We start from the raw sequence: 21,143 nt of genomic DNA, 5'->3' as shown, positions 1-21,143 counted from the left end.
AATCTACAACCAAGATTCGATAGCTTTTAGATGAACTCTTTGACAAACAGTTAGCTACAGAAAACAAGGTTAACACGTTTTCTGTCAATCCCCACAAGAAGATCAAAAATCAAATAAGGTAAGAGAGAACCACCCATCTCATTAAAGATAATAAAATTTAAATGTAACTTATCAGTTGCAAAATCCAAATCACAGTGGTTGTGAACATTTGTGCCAACCACAACTAGAGGAAACTAAATATTTTAATTAAGTAACTGTTATTTTGTTTTCCATGAAATAGCATGTAACATTCTATTGCTTCAAACAAAAGCATCTCATTATTTTAGCTCTCAACATATAACCAAAAAAGCCTGTGTGAAAGGGCTTGCATGTATAGCTCAGCAAGTATTATTTTGGAACTCTCTAAGCTAAATGCTAGAAATTCCCCAAGACATGAAGCTTTTGCAAGGGGTTTAGTGTTCAGAGTATATCGACCAATAAAATTCAAGCCTAAAATGATGATTTTTCTAGGCTTGCAATGAATAGGTCTATCATGGAGAAAGCACAATTAATCTAAAAAAAGAATCCTCCAAATACAATCATGAATTTTGAAGATATCTCCTCTCATACAAACCAATTACTTGATCAGCCACACCCCACATAATGGCCTGTCCAGGTGGGATCCTCATGAGCCTTGGTAACAGACCTTTCCACAAGGCAAGAAGTCCTTCTTCTACATATATTGTTCTTATGGCATGGATCATACCCCTGTACTTCACTTCACCTCCCTCTTTTCCTTGAGCCATCAACCTTGTTTTCACAACATCAAAAGGACCGGTGCAAATAGGACCTGCTGTACCCGCAAGGAATCCTGAAATCATCGACTGCCATGGTAGAAGAACTTTACCATCTCCTTCGTTTTTCTTCCACAAAAGCACATCAAAAGCATTTTTGGCAGTAAACATGGCAGATTGATTTGTCCCATTACGCATTATAGTAGGAGTTACACCCGCCCAAAGCCCACGAAAGCCTTCTTCCTTTATGATCATTCCTGCACAATGCACAGGACCTCTATATTTCAAAAGCTCGTGGCTTAGTCCTCTCTGCTGCTGCAATCTTATCTTCACCACCTGCAAAAAAATGCACATTATATAATAGAAACTTGGAATTCCACATACCAAGGATTAACTATGCATATGGGTGTTATGGTGTTATATGCTGACCAGCGACACAATCTAACGGATTTTACACATGTAATCATAGTTTTAAGACCTGTCAATAAGCAGGTTTAATAATTTTACAAACGTAATCGTAGTTATTATAATACAAACTTGGAATTCCACATAAAACAATAAGCAGGTTTACAAGACCTGTCAATATTTTTTTTTTTTTTTGTAAAGAATGAGAATGAGAACTATTAATTCACCAAAAAAAAAAAAGAATGAGAACTATTCCATTGAAGGAAGTTTTAAGGATTGAGATGACATCACCACTCTTCCAATGAACGAAAAACATGGCTAAGAAAAATAGAAACCAGGATTGAGAGAGTCCGTAGGATTTCGCCAAGTGACCCATCAGCAATTGTATTTTCCAGCTACCACTCTAGACAAAGCATAAGCTGCTCAATTTTTGTTTCCCCTTCCATATTCAATTTCAAAATCACATCCCAACATCTAGATAGCACTTTAGACTCCTTTAATTAGTCAGGACTACGAAATGATTCCAAAAATATTACTATTTCCGCACAACAATTATCATAATTTCCAGTTCATATACATATATCAGCTTTGATTTATCAGAGAAAGTGTGGCTAATAAAAGCTAGCGGCCTCCTCTGCTGCATCAAAACAGCCACAAAACATGTACTAAAAGCATCGGTCTCTATCACAAATGGTACCTTGAAATATTGCAAAACCAAGGAAATCTTCCATCGCTTCATTCAAAACATGAAATGCTTATATAGCCTCTTCTCCCCATTTGAAACTATTCTATTTTAACAATTGACATATGGGCTTGGCAATACTACCATAATTTCTAAAAATCTTCTCTAATAACCTATCAACCCTGAAAAAACCAGCCTTTAATACCATAATTACATAGCCATCACCACCCTCTACAGCATACTCTAGAGTCTTTTCTGGGAGGGAGAGACCAAGCTTTCAAATCCTTGGAAGGGAAACCTTGTAATCTTACTATCCCTGTCTCTCTAAACTCTCTCTGAAGTATTGGTGTGTGAATTCTGTAATATTAATCTAAGAGAATTCTTCAATAAATTCAGTTTCTTTCTTTTAAATTATCAAAACAGATACCAGTTTCTAACAGAACGCAATTCAGAATCGTTGCATTACCACAAAAAATATCAGAGCTGATATAAAAAAAATATGGTTAATTTATATATTTAACATAACCAGAAAGTAGAAATCCCAACCAAGAAAGTCTAGTCAACAAAACATTAAATGGGTGTGAATGTAATCACTCTTTGCCAATTAATCTAGGATAATCCTTATCATTTTCATCATCATCAGTGTTGTCAAATATCGGCCATGGCAGTGCCATGTCGAATTGCGGTTGCCGATTTTTTGACAATCGCCATGGCCAATTTGTGAAGGATGGCATGTCAGTGTCATGGTGTTTTACGGCGGAAATGGCGGATTTTTGGCAGTCCGCCATCAACCATCGGTAACACAGATTTTCATATCTTCAGACTCTACCTTCCCTCAATATTCTTGATTACTACTGAGCCTAATAGACAAGGAGAACTTATCTCCATAAAGGAAAGAAATTTCCTACAGCCTTATCAGGTCAAGAGGAAGACTCCTAACTATAAAAACAAGGCTAAGGATCCACGGTACGGTTTCATAATGCTTTGCAAGGAAAAATCATCACCATTAATCCACACCAGAATTTCAGCTTAAACAACTACAATTTATTGTACAAGAAATCAGTCTCATGGCAATGTATGCATTTCTATTCATGTTCATGAATTGCTTTTGCTTGATTGTTTGAGTCAAATATAATTAATAACACGTTATAAATACTTGAACAATCACTGATTGCATATATAAAAATAAAATAAAATTCTCAAACCTCAAATGGCGTGACAATCAGAACCGCCTCAAGAACCCCAGCACCAAACCCAGAAAGAAGCCGCCCGTGATTACTAATCTTCCCAGTCTCAGAATCCTTAAATGCTGACTGAAGTACTGCGTTTGAACCCATTCGAAGAGTATACTTCAAGGTCAAATGTGTGGCAAAAGGTGTTAACCCCTTCCATAAAGCCCGAACCCCTTCAGATCGTACAATTGTGGTACCACAATGAACTATTCCCTTGTAATTACCTGACCTATCAAGCTGTAATCTGGTCTTGATCACATCAATGGGTTGCAGACAAGCAGCCTCCATAATCCCTCCGAGTGAGCCAGAGATTGCCTTCATATAGGGTGGAATTGATTTCTTGGGATATGAGTTGGTGTTAGAGTTATCTTGCGCAACATCTTGCTTCATGATTGATGGACGTTAAATTTGTTCTGCTTCAAGCTTCAATAGATAAATATCGATGTTAGTAAACAAGTAAAATACTCAATCTTGACAATTTGTAATTAACTCATTTATTCATTAATCAAATGAGTTGAATTTGAGCAGAAAATTGAGCTCTTTAGATATACATATACCTATAGGGAAAAAGGAAAGTATAAGCTAACTAAGGCTCTGTTTGGTAAGGTCAGATTTTGAGGTTATAGCTTATAAGCTCATATGGCCAAAAAAACACCTGTTTGGTAAACGTTTTTCAAAAAGAGCTTATAGCTTATTTTACTAGCTTATAGCTTATTTTTCAAACGTTATTTCAAGTAGCTTATGAGCTTATCATTTTTTCTTTCAAATTTACCCCTATCATCTTATTTGAAAAAAATTGAATATTAATTAATATCTTTTTTATGTCATTTCATACTTATAAACTAGTTCAATGGCTAATTTTACCAAACACTACAAATTCAATCATCTATTTATTCGCTATAAGCTAAAAGCTAGCTTATAGATCCGCTATAATCTAGCCTATCAGCTATCCGCTAATTTTTATCAAACCGAGTCTTAATTAACCACAACCACAACAGCACGCATGCAACATTAAACTGCAACAACAGAGTGGTAACAAGAACGACACAGGAAAAAATGCAGAGAGCAGAACAGAAGCAAAAGACTTGATGCAACATTAAATTGATAGATGCAGAAAAATGCAGGGCCGAGAAAATAAACAGTGGTAACAAGAACAAATCGACAGTAAACAAAATCATTGAATTTTGATAGGAACAAAATGAAGTTGGAATCTTGATTAGGAACTCATTCATTCAAACAAAAGAAAATCACTCAACAATGTGCAATAACACATTCAATCAACAATCAACAAAACAATCCCCCCAAAAAACACTAAGCTTACCGGTCGCCGGTGTGATTCAGTGAGAGAGAAAGCTTTGCCGGTGCTCGTCGCGTTTGAGAGAGGGATAGGAGAATGACTCGGTCTGTCTCTGCCTCGCCGTCAAGCTCTGCGAGGGAGGGAGAAAGCTTCGCCAGCACTGTCTCTGCTGTAGCCGGTGAACTCTGCGGTGAGATAATGTAATTCAATTCCTAATTAACAGGAGTTCATTATATTACTCTCTAATATTTCATTTTTTTTATGAAAAGAAATTAAAATATCCAAAAATAAAAATAAAATAAACGACCAAAATGTTAAAAAAAAATAAGATAAAGGATCTGTAATGTAATTTTTTCTTTCATTTTTTAACTAGATGTATCAAAATTAACCAATTGTTAGTTGGTTTAGTGGTGATTGGCGTTGAACTTGGTAACAATGACCACGGTTCAATCCGCAACTGTGATCAGAAGAGAGCTAAAACCACTTGATGCCAAAATTGATCCGAACCAAATTAAACTGATAGTGAAAGAAAAGAAAATCAAAATATCAAAATTATTTTTGAGTCACAATTCACTAGATTAACAAAAGTTTATTACTCCCTCTTTTTGTAACCCAAAAACAAAAATTTATTACTAAGACTCTAGGGTTAAATTTGATCCCTAACTCCATTCTAAAAAAATAAATAAAAGTGTATCACTTCACCAACATAACAAAAGTTTATCGATCTTTCAATATCTCATATTATCACTAATATCCTATGCAATATAGTGTAAATTTGTAGCTTAATTTGAGGGAAATAGATGAAAAAGATTAAACAAAAAACATAGCTCGGCTGATCGGGACACTGTAATATGTTAGGATTAGAGTTCGAATTTGGGCAAAGTAATAAAGATTAAAATTTCACATACTTTATATAAAACTATCATCTAGAGTCACTACTAACTCAATAATGATCCGAATTATATCAATATGTAACAAAATTATCTGAAGATCTCACTTACAAGGTTACTTGAGCTAACAATGAATCTAACCAACAAAAAATAGTTCAAGACTTGATTCAATAATTAACGCATTCACTCTAAAAAATATGCACATTAGGAGATAAGAGTTCTAAAGGCCAAATGTGTCTCCACTATTCTGTATTTCAAGGAACTCGCTTGACTCAACTACATTTCTCCTATCTCGTCCATCATATATACAAGCATGTACTTTAATTTTGATAACACTTCAATAGTCATTTGAGTGGCGATAACAACAAACATGAGCTTACTAAAACACATATAAATACAGTACTTAACCCTATGCTTATAGTCTACCTGCATCTTGTTTTTCTTTGACAACATAGTGACATTGTAGATACACTCCACAGTAACAATAACAATTTTAGTTTTTTTTTTGGTACATGAAGAGGGCAAAGCCCAAAAAAAAACTACGGTGCTATGCGCACAATTCTAGATATGCAAGTCTCAGAAATGTCATTAAAGAAAATGCTTCGAAGCTCTCTAGGAGGAGTCTCCCACATCATTACATGCATCAAAAGAGTTATGAGTAAAACTATGATTAGCTAACCAATTTGCGCTTCTGTTTCCTTCCTGTCGTGTGTGCTTGAATTGAATTTGCCAATTCCTGCTAATGAGATCCTGAATACGACGGATCAAAATGGATGTCACTCCATTGAGATTGCAATTCCCTGTAACCATATCAATGAATACCTTGGAATCACTTTCTACAATGAGTTGAGTGATTCCTTGTCTTTCTGGCAACTTCATTCATATGTACATACCCCACATTTCAGCATGTAAGGCGTCACAACTTCCAATCTTTTGAGTATATCCCTATATCCAACAACCATATGAATTCCGCAGTAAGCCGCCACACCCAGCAACATCTTGAACCTTTTTATAAGCCCCGTCACAATTAAGCTTGATCCAACATTTTGGTGGACCACTTATAAAACTGGTGCACCATAGCATTGTCCCTTAGTTATGTATTACAAAATTTTTCCGGTAAAAAAAAGTAATGATTTTTTTTCAAAAAAGTAAATTAAATATGAAAGACAAATTCTTTTTGTTTTTTTGTTAACTAGTCTAGTAACTAAAATTCTACATTTTAAGATGAATATGTGGACTATTTGAAGTTCAGATTCCAACTATTGCTTATAAAATGCGATGTTTATATGAACAAAGTAAAAAAATTGATGTATTTTTATTTTATTTTGTTGGTACATAGACAAAATGACAAAAAATCATCATAAATTCACCAATAAAAGTAAGGAGCCGAAATTCGAACACCAAATATAACGTTCGGCTTAACAATTTTTCAATAATTTTTTGCGAGTTGAAGTAGGATTCGTGGACAAAAGAAAATGATGTATTTATATGACCAAAAAATATTCTTTTTCCTTCCTAGTTCCTACATTTTGTTTAAATAAAAAACAAAGAAAGAAACTTCTCAAAAAAAGACCAAAGCAAAACATGGATTCTCTCAAAATTTTCAAAGGCTACGACAAAGTTGAAGACAACCTCGAAGATCCACAAAAACAACAAGAACAGCACCGACACAAAATCTCCAAACCCCTCATCGCCACAATTTCCATCATCGTCACCATCCTCTTCCTTACCTTCACTCTATCTTTCACTCTTTTCTACCACCACAACAACTCAACCGAGTCACAAAACCCCCTCAACTCACTCAACTCAACCGAGTTAATCCGATCCGTTTGCAACGTAACTCGCTTCCCTGACTCATGTTTCACCGCTATATCATCCTCCACACAAAACCCCACCGACCCAAAAACCATACTCAAAATCTCAATCCTCGCATCCATTAACGAACTTAACAAATTCGCTTCATCACTAAAAGCTAACTCCAGTGGACATACGCTCGGTGATTGCAATGAACTGATTGATGACGCGGTGAGTCGACTCAACGATTCTGTTTCAGTATTTTCTGATGACGCCGTAACGTTGACGGATGTTAAAATTAACGATATTCAGACGTGGGTTAGTGCCGCGTTGACGGATCAACAAACGTGTGTTGATGGGTTAGAAGAAGTTGGGTTTTCGTTGGTTGAAAAGGTAAAGAAAATTATGCAAAAATCATATGAGTATATTAGCAACAGTTTAGCTATTGTTGCTAATATACGCAATTTGGTAAATGTGCCACTTCATTGAAAAACATTGCATATATATAAATTTTTACAGTTTTTTTTATTTATTTTTTATTTCCTCTTAAATTATGATTTTTATTTGTTGTTTATTTATAATATATTGTAAAGAAAGAAACAATTGTAGAAGGCTTTGAAATTTGTATGTTATATTTTGAATGTGTAAATTTTTGTAACTCTATGAAGACTATGATATATTTGTGGAGGAATGGATTGATAAGGAAGACAAACCTCCTTTGTTTGATATTGATTTCATTTTTGGTTTACATATAATGAATTGATTTAATGGTAAGAAATTTAGACTCCTTAACCAGTAGTTAGAGATTCATTTATGAACTTCTGTGTAATGAAAAAAATTAGTTGAGAATAGAGAATTCTTCTTGTGTGTTTTACTTTTACATATATACTAGCTGGACACCCGTGCGTCCGCACGGGAGTTGCGGCGTTGCCGCTCCTCACTTGCTAACATGAAATAATAATTTACCGGAAAGTAATTCAAAAGATAAAAAAATAAATAAGAAAGGATATAATATTTGGTAAAAAAAAATAGAAAAAGAACAATGGTAAAACCATCACAAAAAAACCTCAGATATCCGTATTAGTATAATATGAATTTTGTTCAAAAAAAATATATAAATATAGATAATGGAGAAATCATGAAAAAATAGGCTACCTTATTAATATATTAGTAAAAACATCGTCTTGTAAAAATAACCAAAAACTTATGTCTGTGTATTCAATATATGAGTATAAATATAGTCCCGTAAAAATTATTAGAAAATAGGCAACCTTATTAATATGTTAGTGAAAATATAGGTCTCACAAAAATCATCAAAATAATTAGGTCACCGTATTAAATATTAAATATGAGTATAACCCGTAAAATTGTAAAAAAATAATAGACAACATAAAAAATAAGTTTCCATGTTAATATATGAGTATAAATATAGGTTCAACATATATTATAAAAGAACATGCAAGCTTATTAATATGAGTAAAAAACATAGGTCCCACAAACATTACACAAAACATTAGGTCATTGTATTAACATATGAGTATAAATATAGATCTCACAAAAATTAGTAAAAAATTGGAAACTTTATTAATAAGAGTAAAAGCATATAGCCCTGCAAAAATCAAACAAAAGATTATATCATTGTGTTACTATATGAGTATAAATATATGTCATGTAGAAATTATGAAAGAATTGACAACCTTATTAATATATTAATAAAAAACATAGGTCTTGTAAAAATCAACAAAATAATTAGGTCCCTGTATTAATATATGATCTATTATAACCCGTAAAATTATAAAAAATTAATTTTTTTATTAAATTATTATTAAAAATATAAATCTTGTAGAAATTAAAAACAAAAAAGGTTCTGGTATTAATATATGAGTATAAATATACGTGCTACATAAATTATTAAAGAACGGGAAACCTTATTAATAAGAAGAAAAATATAGGTCTCTCAGAATTCACACAAAAGATGATGTCCTCGTATTAATATATGAGTATAACTCGTAAAATTAATAAAAATATATACAATTTTATTAACATATGAGTAAAAATATAAGGCCCGTAGATATAACCAAAAAATTATGTTCCCATATTAATATGAATATAACCTGTAAATTATTTAAAAAAATAGACAACATAATATATTAGTAAAACACAAGTTCCGTGAGACTAAATATAAATTCTGCATAATGTATTGGTCAATCTATTTCAAAAGAATGACCAATGTATTGATGACAAGTGAATTTTTTGTTCCGGTAAAATAAAAGGTAATTTATTTCTCAAAAAATTAATTTGTCCTTATATCAACAACAAAAATTCTTCCAAAACAAAACTTCTAAAAAAATGTCATTTATTTTTTAACTTTGTATTTAATTCTTTTTTTTTTTAAACTAAAAAGTATCATCCGCACAACTCTGCAGAGACCAATCCCCTCGAGATGACTAAGAATTCTTATTGTTTTAGTCTCAACATTTTTTCGGAAGTTTTTCACTTATATTAGTAAAACACAAGTTCCGTGAGACTAAATATAAATTATGCATAATGTATTGGTCAATCTATTTCAAAAGAATGACCAATCTATTGATGACAAGTGAATTTTTTGTTCCGGTAAAATAAAAGGTAATTTATTTCTCAAAAAATTAATTTGGCCTTATATCAACAACAAAATATCTTCCAAAAAAAACTTCTAAAAAAATGTCATTTATTTTTTAACTTTGTATTTAATTTTTTTTTTAAACTAAAAGTATCATCCGCACAACCCTGCAGAGACCAATCCCCTTGAGATGACTAAGAATTCTTATTGTTTTAGTCTCAATATTTTTTTGGAAGTTTTTCAAATTTTCTCCCACCATATTCTGATATTAAATTAATTAAATATATGACAAAACTTAGAAATGGTTCCATTTTTCTCCCACCATATTCTCATATTAAATTAATTAAATATAGGACAAAACTTAGAAACAGTTCCATAGGTACTATTGATATTGTTCACCAATTAAAATGCGACACCTGAATTAATTTATTCGTCATTACTAATTTATTAAACTCCGTCAGTTCACAATTATCTAAAAATCTAAAAGTGAAACTGGGTTTTTAATTTTCACAGTTGTTATCAACATTGATTGTATCATTGAAAGTGAAATCAACAATAACAACAGTATAAACATGCCAATAACCCCCAACCATGGAGAGGCTTTGATGAAAGGCCAACAAAGTTAAAAAATCGTTTGAGTCCTCCCATTGTTAAGCCATAAGTTGGGAAGCTGAAAAAGGAACAGATGAATTGAAGGAAAGAGTAGTGGTGATCTCCATCGCTTTACTCTTCTCTTCCACTTGCTCGACGAAATTCGAATTGACAGCGTGAATTTTATTAAAATTGAAATTAGTGATATGGAATAAATTAATCCATGTGTCATGTTTCAATTGGTCACGGTAAAAACCATTTCTATGGTTGTACAAAAAAAAATAGTTTCTATGGAACTGTTTATAAGTTTTGTTCTTAAATATATTTAGTTGAATTAAAAATTAACTTAATTGAATATTGGCTTGAAGTCCATAAATGAAGTTGATATTAAAAAAAAAATCAAAAATATATGTGTAGACAAATATAAAATAAACGGACAAATATAACATTAATATTTTATTCTTTTTAAGTAATTAGTATTGCTGGCTTATTGATGAAAACTTTCCATATAAAACTTTTCAAAAAATAAAAAAAACGGAAACATAAAATAAAAGGACAACTATTTTTGTTTTAAGTAAGATTAAAAAAAATATGTGTAGACAAATATAGCATTAATATTTTATTTTTTTACGTAATTAAAAAAATGGATTTGTAGATAAAAAGAAGAAAAAAAATGTGGGAGAAGAGGTAATTTAGATTAAAAAATAAATAAAAATAAAGTGATGTAATTTAATTTGGGTTACATACAAAAAATTGGATTTGTAGGTAAAAAGAAAAAAAAAGTGTAATCTACCTATATTAACAAAAATGTGGCAAGATGGTCGATGCCCATTTAATAAATATGTATAGGATATATCGATGCCCAGTTAATAATTGATTTTTATTTACTAAAAAATTGAATTTGTATAAAGTGAGGTATTTAAATTTGGGTTACATACAAAAAATTGAATTTTTAGATAAAAAGAAAAAAAGCGTGAAAGAAGTAACAAATAAAGTGAAGTTTTGTGGTTATAATTGGCCATTTAATTCATATTGATTATATGTTGGTTCCAAAAATATAACAAATTAATTCATATGGCTTAGTGGTAAATGTAATAAGAAGTGTAACTAAAAGGTTAAAAGTTCGAATCCTACTGAAATTTTTTTTTAGTATTTTTCTACAAACTTTTTTTGATAAAGACAAAAATTAACCCTGAATTGATTATGTGTCAAAAAATGAATAAGGGGCAAATTGAGAATTTCATTAGTATCTTCTTTTCTTATATAGTAGATTTTTGGTGGTGTTAATTCTTTCTTTCTTAGGAGAAAGAGTCCTAGTAGTTTGGAGTTTGATCGTGAGATAAGTAAAACTTAATCAAGAAATTGTTCAATTCATGAATCGAACTCGAATTCTCTTGAACGATTGGTCCTTTAGTGAAATTCATTAACTCGTTGTGTTCTACATATTTGCCAAGTGAGATATGAAAACTTCATTTGTATTCATGATAACTAGAAAAATAAATTTCATTTCATGACTCTACATGTATTTTTAAAAATGTTATAACTTTTAAGTGTTTTTTAACTTGCACGTATTGAAACATGTATATTTAACCTATAGTTCAACACACATCTAAAATTCTAAAATCAAAGATGTATCGATACATCATGTAAGTTTTTAGTTTTGTTTTCAAAAGTTAAAACAGAATCCATTTTGCCTAAAACCTTTTTTTTTATACATAAGAGGGCAAAAGGCAAAAAAAAAAAACTAAGCTAATCGAATATTTATGGGCATGAAAGCTCCGGAAACATCATCAAAATGGAGCTTTTCTCTATGAGGATTTTCCAAAACAAAAACATTCAAATGATCCATAGAAATGCTAAAGTTTGCAAGCTAATCAGCACTTATATTTTCTTCTCGCAAAGTATGGTTGATTTGTACTTGCCACCTCAACTTTAGACACTTTCGGATACGGTGAACTAGAATAGGGACACTCCCATTAAATTTGTAATTATTAGAAATCATGTCGATCAAAATCTTTGAGTCACTTTCCACTATAAGATGAGAAAAATGCTCCCTCCAGGTCATGTCTAAGTCCAAATATAGCCCCCACATCTTTGCATGTAAGACATCACAAGCTCCAATCTTCTTAATATAACCTTTAATCTATCTGTCATCGGAATCACGAAAGAAACCACCACAACCAGCAATTTTTTCCATATCCTTACAAGCACCATCACTATTGAGCTTGATCCAATTCTCTTGTGGTTGTTTCCATCTTATGTAGATAGTATCATTCAATTGACAACTTTTATGAAGAGGCTTCAAGTTGTTGTCTTCAATATCTTTGACGAGTCTTTGGCCGGGGAGAGGTCCACCAAGAAGTGTATCAATAGGTCGGGGGACTTTGCCATCAAATTCTTGCTGATGTGGTCCGCATCCACAACCGCATCACACCACAATTCGGTGTGATTTTAATTCACGTGTACATCCGTATCAGAAGCCGCGTCAGACGATTTCAACCATGTTGTTCAAATTTTCTCACTAAAAAAATAAAATTTATGAACCTCAAATCAAATTTAATAAAATATCTTATTTTTAACAATCTCTCAACGGTGTATTTTAAGCGCATTCGAATGAGTGTTTATAGAATAAACTAAGACTTTGTACTAGTGGGTAAATAGTGGTGTCATTTTATATGGTTTGTGAAGTTTCAAAATAATTTCACGCTACAATAACCGCATTATGCGTTGCAGCAACCGCAATGACTACAATCGTAACAACCGCAATCATTACCGCATCCGCAACCGCAATTTAAAATCATACCTACCCATTATTACAATATTTCTGTCAATAAAATTATGGTCATGGAGACAAACCGCATATGCTATCTGGTGTTTAGAATACTTAAACCGCTGTCTATCTATATATAATACCATATTTTAATCATTGAATCCCCGTTATTTTTTTAAATTTGTTTGGAATCCCCGTTATATTATTAATATTTTATTTTGGTATCAGAGATAGATTTCTTTTGTCTAGATATTATTGTAGAATTATGAACAGTTGACATCATGAGTTACGATAATACAGAGGCATTTCTTGTTCTTGATAAAAATAAATACTAAAAAACAGAGCTATATTTTTTGTCGTTTGACTGAACAACTCATGACAATTTGATCTGCTAAGCACTTTTTTTTTTGGAATGGATCTGCTAAGCACTTATTAAAGTTAATCATCGTAGGACATAGGATGCGTATTTCTAAATCACACGTACAGTAAAATATGTAAATTAACAAAAATAAAAACTATCCATGTGTTGAGATTTTTTTTTTTTTTTTTTTTTTTTTTACAATTATGTGTTGGGATTTTTAATCAACTAATCTTAACAAATTCTTCTCGGCCGCGGATAAGTGTGCATACAGCGACTGCAGATCATCCAGGATGTCGAATAATAATGCAGTTGCGTCAAGATATCCTATATGGCCTCAGAAAGGTCCTAATTCAACAACTCCTTTAACGTCTCGACAAGGCCCGAGACCTTTGGGAAACCCTTAGAACATGAACAAGATTGGCCATAAGTCACTCTTTGAAAACAAAAGAGAATGATAACCTTGAGAGAAGAATGAGGTGAAAAGGAAAAACTGCAAAGGCCGTGTATTTATAGGCTAACAGATTTATATCCCTTGGAAGACAAAAAAACGCATAAAAGATAATCATGGTCTTTTCCTCGAGTCCTTAAATGCAACTAATACGAAAAGATGGTTACTTAAAAGCGCATAAAACGAGGCTGTGACATTAGCGGCGGGGCATACGAAAGGCATGTCTCGTCGGGGGACTAGATTGCATCGCCGTACATATAAGCACTACACCCCTTTGTACTAGGAAGTTTCCTAAGATCAAATGGGCCCACCCCAACTCGGGGTCGGGCAGCCCAAATGGCCGGCTCAGCCCATAATGGATAAAGGCTAGCTCTTATACTACTCGGCTACCAATAGCCACGTGGGCGAGGGAATCAAAGAATCTTAACCTCCCCCGCCTATTATGGAGGCACGTGCGCCCCCTCTAGGGTTTGGACCTCATGCGCCTATATGGCATATATATATATATATATATACATGAGGTCTTTGATACCTTAGAGGAGACGTTCTTCTAAGATACTAGACTAAACCCTAGCTCAACAACCCCCTTTTTTTTTTTAGGAAGTTAAATTAATCCACCAAAATTGACACCAGAGATAATCAAACATGAGATCTTGAGGAGGAGCACACTCTCAAGTCCTGAGCCAATACAAGTTACAACAGACCAACCCAAGTGAATTAGCTGAGCATCCTTGTTGACTAGGCATTTATAAACTCAGAAAACATAATAATATTATACATAATCATTTAAACTCTTTTCAGAAAATTCAGTTGGCAGAGATATATGGGAAGTCGAACCCCAATCTTCTCACTTATCCATCTTAAGAGTGAAATTTTTAGTCACTAAACTATATAAAAAGATTGGGAAAAGTAACAAAATCAAATGAAATATCTCGTAATTATAAATATATCTTGTTATGATAATTCATCTAGTATGATATTTATTGATCTCACAAGAAATGGATCCTTTTGACCACCGACTGTAGACGATGATTGATGTATGAGCAAGTTCGAGAAGATTAATATAGTTAAATAATGGTGTATGATAAAACAGAATAATTACAAAACAATAAGAATGGCACAGAAGGCATATGCACAAATCGTATTATAAGACACTCAGTCTCAGTCTCAGTCTCAGTCTCAGGGTTGATTCATTCATTTTTATAATGAAAGATGCACGTGACCAATAGCACCGTCCTTGCTGTTAATTGGATCCAATGTCATGTGCGCCGAGATGCACGCTGAGCAATCTCATCTCAATGCATCATTAAAAATATTTTTCATTTTCATGGAGGATTAGAGATGTTGTGATGTGGATGGAGTTATTTCCATTATATGTTATATATATTTATCTATTTGCAATTGAAAAAAAAGAAGTATATGAAATGAACCATATGTAAAAATAAATTGTTATCATTTACAACCTTTCTTACATAAACATGCAAACTATATGTCCTATTTATCAATATAATAATATATAATTTTTATTGTAACTTTCACAATACAATTAGGATTGTTTGTTATTCATCATGTCCTTGTTTGATCAACTTAAATTTGATGGGAAGAATTTGCATTGACTAGTCAACTTATACTATTGATCACGTTCCCCGGATTCTTGTGCTCCCATCTCTATGTCATCACCAATTATATATAATAAAAAATTATATCTCTACATATATTGGATTCATTTTTATGTAATGTCTATAAAAATATCTCTACATATTAGAATTGGTTGCTTCTAATATGGACTTGAAAAAAAATTTAAAAACCAAAAATGGACTTCTATTTTTAGTAAAATAGAACATGTCTTCTCTTTCTTTTATTTAAAGTACAAACTACAATGGAGAAAAGTCATGGCCAAAAAAGATGAGCTTCAAGAGTGTATATATTGAAGTATCAATCCTTGATTTTCATACTTTATTAATTAGTGTAACATTCTAAACTATTTTAAAAATTGTTTACTATATATCTCTACAAACAAATATGTATCTTTCCAATGTTCTTTTTCACACTTTCTAAAAACTTCTCAATAGATCACTCATCCTAAAATTTATCTTAAGTCAATTACACTTAAGTGTAAATCAGTTCGTAGAGCGAAGATATATTTTTAACACAAATAATAAGTTGGGTAGCTTTGTATCTTAACTTTGGGAACTGCAGGAAATACAAATTGCAGTGCATCTTAATTCGTGTTGTATGCACACCAATTCTTGATTGTTCGTCCCATTACCACATTGTATAATAGCGTTATATGCTCTGATACCATTTATAACAATTACAAATTATTTTAAGTATTATCTATTGTCCCCGCAAATCAATGTGGATCTTTTCATCGCACTTTTCTTCTCACTCATATTTTATGAAAACTGATCACTCATTTCAAAATGTAGACATGTAGCATGTGCATAATGTACATGCTACATTAATTTTGTGAATCGTACTCGTTTTACGCTCAGACTCAGTTGTGTTATTAATTAAATTTAGCCGTTTAACAAAAAACTAATTAATTAACATGGTATTGCGAGTCAAAAACAAAAAGAACAAAGCTTGGTGACACAAACACACACTCTATCTAAATCTTTCTCACGCTACTCTGAAACTTCTAACCCCAATTTGGGAACACTAATTTACCGTATCTCTAGAAAGTTTATTCTTTTTAATATCTCTCTCTCTCCAAAACCCTATTTAAAAACAACCATAACCCTTTTGTTTCTCCCATGCATTATAGTATACTTGTTTCATTATCTTTCTCGTTCTCCAACATCACTATCCCTTCCCCATTCCTTGTTCCTACCTACCTACTCACTACTTAGTTCAATTTGTCTCCCACATTTCCATACTATACCAAATCACTAAGATATATCACATCACATATACATCCAAAACTATAGTATATACTTGTTTTCTAGGTTTCACTTGTAGGCTTAAACTTTATTAATTTTATCAAGATGTCTAGTAGGAGGTCACGGTCAAGGCAAACAAGTAGTTCAAGGAATATCACTGATGATCAGATCCATGATCTTGTCTCCAAGTTGCAGCAACTTCTTCCTGAGATTCGCAACCGGAGCTCCGACAAGGTTTGTTCTTAATTAATAAACTACACTACTTCCTTGCCTTCTTCTTCTTAATTTGTGTGCTTAATTACATCACATTATACAATGAGAGTGTGCTTAATTAAGTATATGTTTGGTATCATGGTGGGTATATCAGAATCACGGTGATCCACTCTGCTTTTTCAAAAGCTACACTCTGTAGCTTCCGTAAAATCACGGAGGATCACCGTGATTCCGACATACTCACTGTGATACCAAACACATGCTAAGTAGTGTTGAGTTTGTGGGGGAGAATATGATCTCTACTCAACACACTCTTTGATAACAAGAAGATCGAACTTTCAAATAGACCTAAACATTTTCTCCATGTTTATGGGTGGAGTATTACTTATACTTTAATCTATAATCTATAATAAAACAAAGAGAAAGTACAAAGTTAGGTCATAATAACAATAGACCTAAACATCTGAGCAGAAATTAGTCTCATAGAGGGTCAAATTATCTATGCTTATTGTGATACTTCGGTTGATCTTGTTGGATTATTGGACATGTCCATTTGAAGTGTGGGATATAGTAGTTGACTAATATGTGTTCTTAAGTGTGTGAATGCCTATGATCTAAAAGTTCCAACTAATAGACACAATCTTCTTACTTATAAGCACGTTAGTTTTCTTTTACACGAGAATATTCTTATTTTCTAACAGATCTATACTGAACTATCAACTTTTTTTTTAATGACAAATATATATCATATAGAACATAGAGAAAGTACAAGAGTTAGGTCAGAATAACAAGTGGGAGGTGAAACCTCTCTTGTGCTGGTCTAGTAAGGCGAGGTGATGATGCCATGCCTAAATTTTACAGTATCTGGCGTTGTCTAACCTTTTTAGTTGTGGTGATATCTTGTATCTTTTTCCGTTTTTTTGTTTGTTTGTTGAGTACTTCTGGTACTTATGATTTGTATCTTGGATTATTGCAACTGTCCATTAAAAAAAAAGTTAGGTCAGAATAACAAGATATGAGAAGTAGACTCTACCAGAATCCAAACAAATTCTAAGATAAAACAAGAAAAATTTAATTGATTATGCTGGAATCCAAAAGAACACACCAAACAACTCTTTTATTTAAAAATTTAATTGATTAAATAAAAACCCTTGCAAGATGTGAAACTAATCATGTAATTTTCTAGCAGCACAAACAATACTCGCTGTCGTACTACATATGCGCAAAAAATGGATCACAAGCATAAACGAAATCGTCTGATGAGAGCAATGTTGTTGCAAAAATTACTTTAACAGTAATATTGCAACAACAATTGCCATTGCGGACCACAGTTTAAAACCATATAAGTGAACGGTTGATGTTTTCAATTAATCTACAAGAATTATTGATGTTTACAAGTACGTAAACTATATTATTTATAAATTGAATTTGAATATCTCAGGTTTCAGCTTCGAGGACATTGCAGGAAACTTGCAACTATATTAGAAACTTGCACAGAGAAGTGGACGATCTAAGCGAGCGTTTGTCTGAGCTATTAGCTACAACAGACACAGCACAAGCAGCAATAATTAGAAATTTACTTATGCAATAGATTTCTCATCATGTTTCATTAATTATTCTTAGTTAGTATGTACTTCAGTATTTTCTTCTTCATTTTCGTGCTTCACTTCTTTTGTATTTCCTAATTTCATCCACTTAATGCAAGTTTTTCTAGTTTAATTTAAAGATCCATGTTGTTACCTTTCTTAAAAAAATTGTCTAAATTGCACTTTTGACATCATAACTTTTTTGATCATATATTAAAATTTTAAAATAACAATTTTGATCTTCAACTTTAGTCTATGTTACAAGAGACATACGGCTCATTAATTTTAACTAAGTCAATGCATTAGAGTAATTATTCCATGTTACATTTTTTTTACACATGTTACATATATTTTATGATTCTTAAAATTTATCAAACTAAATGAATAAAATACAAATAATAAAAAATAATTTATAAAAATGCCAAAAAACTCACTTCTCCTCCTTCTACCTCCTCATACTCTATTTCTCAATTTCATTTTTCAACTTCGACAACCAAAACCCAAAATAAAAAGAGAAATCTAATTCCAAACCAAAGAACTTTAATATCTCAAAAACCCCATTTGGTTCAAATCCAAACCAAATATCTATACTCCTAGCTAGCTATCCTATACTATATATAAAAAGGATACATGAGTTTTGGTGTGGACTTTTTCATAATACCAATAATACCTTTGATTTTTTTAGTAGCAATAAAAATCTTTTATTAACAAACTCACCATAACATAAGACACATTTTTTTTAGCAGCAAAATTTTTTTATTAACAAACTCACCATAACATAAGATATATCTTTTTTAATTGGACATAAATTAGACACAGGCAGGCGCGGAACGCGCTTTCCTGCCCCGCCAGTATCCAATAAATTTCTTTCCACGCCCTCGGAACTTCTACAACAACCCTTGAATTTTCAATTTTATTCCTCTCGTAGGTTAGGCAGCAAGTGTGTAAAATAACAAAAATTGAGAAAAAACAGGTCGCTACCTAGATAACGAACCTTATAAATATTTTTTTTTTGTCTTATTCACCCTTCCTTCATCTCCCACAAAATATTTTTGAATGAAACATCGTTCACAAGTTAAAGTGGGAACCCTTCCTTCACCCCTCAAGAAAATATTTTGAATGAAACGCTGTATGAGCAAGTAATTAAAAAAAAGTTTCAATTTATAGAATTCTAGCTAGGGGTGGGATGGATAGTTCAACTGATTAAACTAGTTGAGCTAAGAGTTAAGGAGTTGGAGTTACAGAGTTCAAGTCCCGACAAAGAAAAAAAACTAACATAATTGTAATATACTAACTACTAGGTGTGTGTGGATGATATTGTCACAATCGCTCATGGTCAATCAAAATATGGTTCGCACTCTAAAGTAGCGAATTGTGTTTGAATTATCACTATATTAAGAACTATGTTTTTTCATAATATTTTCATTCATGAGAGACATGAAGGTTGCAAACATTGGGTTAAGTAAAACAATTGTCACTCGCTATATAGGTGTGAACTGAATTCATTACCTAAATAGCGACGAAGGATTTTGGCCATTTTAATTAACAACACGAAAAGAAGAACAACACTTCAACCTCTTCACTAGCAACAACAACACTCCAAGGTGTGTCTACTTCAATAATGCGTTTATCAATCTTCTCTTCTTCTCATTCCTCTTAATCTACACGTATCACCTTATTCTCTTCCTCGTCGGGAACTAGTTTTCGATTCAGTATCATTGTTTATGGAGGCAGCAAGAGAATTGAGGTTATGTCCAAGACTAAATTTAAGTTTTATTATCGTTAGAGATTAAATTGGACCGTCAAAAATTGATAAGCGACCAAAATATATATAGATGTTCACACATTATTTAACTTTTTTTACGATATTTACTTTTTTGTTTGCCCTAATTTCTTTTTTGAAGCAATTTGACACTAATTTCTTAAAACCGTTTTTTTCCAAAAACTTTCTTAACACCGTTGTGATGGTTATTTAGAATTCTTCAACTAGATTTCTTTACAAAAAGGACATTTGGGTCATTTGGATTAAACACGGCGAAGGCCAAGTTAGTCACTCAAAAAGAATATTTTTTTATTAAAAAAAGGGCAAAGCAAAACCCATACTCACTCAAGGCATAAACATTAATTTAGAGTTTAGACAATGTGACCAATTATTATGTTTTTTAAACAAGAAGTCAAATGAATTGGGCAAAGAATTCAAAGAAAACACAATAAACTACTAAGCTACATTAAAACATTTCACACGTAAGTTTATTGGCAAGCTAGTTTTTTGCTAAGAAAATATCCCATTGACTTGCACTTCAAGTAAGTAATTTCATGATTAAAAAAAAAAGAGTAAGTAATTTCAGCCACTATATGGAGTTGAATTTTACACCTTGTTTTGTGTAGTATATATTTTCAAACATTTATAATAGGCTTAATTAGTAAAATGGTCCCTTAAAGACATTTTTGGTTTCATATTGGTCCCTTAAAGAAAAAAAGGTCTAAATAGGTCCCTTAAAGAAAAAAAGGTTCAAATAGGTCCCTTAAAAACATATCCGTTAATCAGTTTGGTCCTATTTAGACCTCTTTTTAGGGACCAAACTGATTAACGGAAATGTCTTTAAGGGACCTATTCGGA

General features: G+C 32.1%; 3 protein-coding genes across 3 annotated transcripts; 2 read left to right on the top strand and 1 right to left on the bottom strand.

The window, feature by feature from the left end:
- Positions 1-119: 119 nt before the first annotated feature.
- LOC123918446 (mitochondrial succinate-fumarate transporter 1) lies at positions 120-4,618 on the bottom strand. Its single transcript, XM_045970505.1, has 3 exons — positions 4,414-4,618; positions 3,066-3,515; positions 120-1,109 (listed from the first exon to the last, which is right to left on the bottom strand). Exons 2-3 carry the CDS (start codon positions 3,480-3,482, stop codon positions 579-581), a joined length of 948 nt encoding a protein of 315 aa, XP_045826461.1. The 5' UTR covers positions 3,483-3,515; positions 4,414-4,618; the 3' UTR covers positions 120-578.
- A 2,182-nt stretch (positions 4,619-6,800) lies between these two features.
- Positions 6,801-7,821, top strand: LOC123915875 (pectinesterase 1). Its single transcript, XM_045967147.1, has one exon. The coding sequence runs from the start codon at positions 6,864-6,866 to the stop codon at positions 7,560-7,562; it is 699 nt and encodes a 232-aa protein (XP_045823103.1). The 5' UTR covers positions 6,801-6,863; the 3' UTR covers positions 7,563-7,821.
- An 8,774-nt stretch (positions 7,822-16,595) lies between these two features.
- Positions 16,596-18,662, top strand: LOC123916603 (transcription factor PRE3). The gene is made up of 2 exons (XM_045968106.1): positions 16,596-16,958; positions 18,379-18,662. The coding sequence occupies exons 1-2, from the start codon at positions 16,830-16,832 to the stop codon at positions 18,526-18,528; spliced, it is 279 nt and encodes a 92-aa protein (XP_045824062.1). The 5' UTR covers positions 16,596-16,829; the 3' UTR covers positions 18,529-18,662.
- Positions 18,663-21,143: the final 2,481 nt, after the last annotated feature.

Source organism: Trifolium pratense, linkage group LG3 (genome assembly GCF_020283565.1).
Source record: "Trifolium pratense cultivar HEN17-A07 linkage group LG3, ARS_RC_1.1, whole genome shotgun sequence".
Taxonomy (NCBI): Eukaryota; Viridiplantae; Streptophyta; class Magnoliopsida; order Fabales; family Fabaceae; genus Trifolium; species Trifolium pratense.
Note: the sequence above shows the minus strand (reverse complement) of the source record. Positions and strands in the feature narration are given on the sequence as shown.

Coding starts and splice junctions, on each gene's coding strand:
- LOC123915875 (XM_045967147.1), top strand. CDS start 6,864: ATGGATTCTCTCAAAATTTTCAAAGGCTACGACAAAGTTGAAGACAAC.
- LOC123916603 (XM_045968106.1), top strand. CDS start 16,830: ATGTCTAGTAGGAGGTCACGGTCAAGGCAAACAAGTAGTTCAAGGAAT. Junction 16,959..18,378: donor GCAACCGGAGCTCCGACAAG/GTTTGTTCTTAA, acceptor TGAATATCTCAG/GTTTCAGCTTCGAGGACATT.
- LOC123918446 (XM_045970505.1), bottom strand. CDS start 3,482: ATGAAGCAAGATGTTGCGCAAGATAACTCTAACACCAACTCATATCCC. Junction 1,110..3,065: donor TGATTGTCACGCCATTTGAG/GTTTGAGAATTT, acceptor ATTTTTTTGCAG/GTGGTGAAGATAAGATTGCA.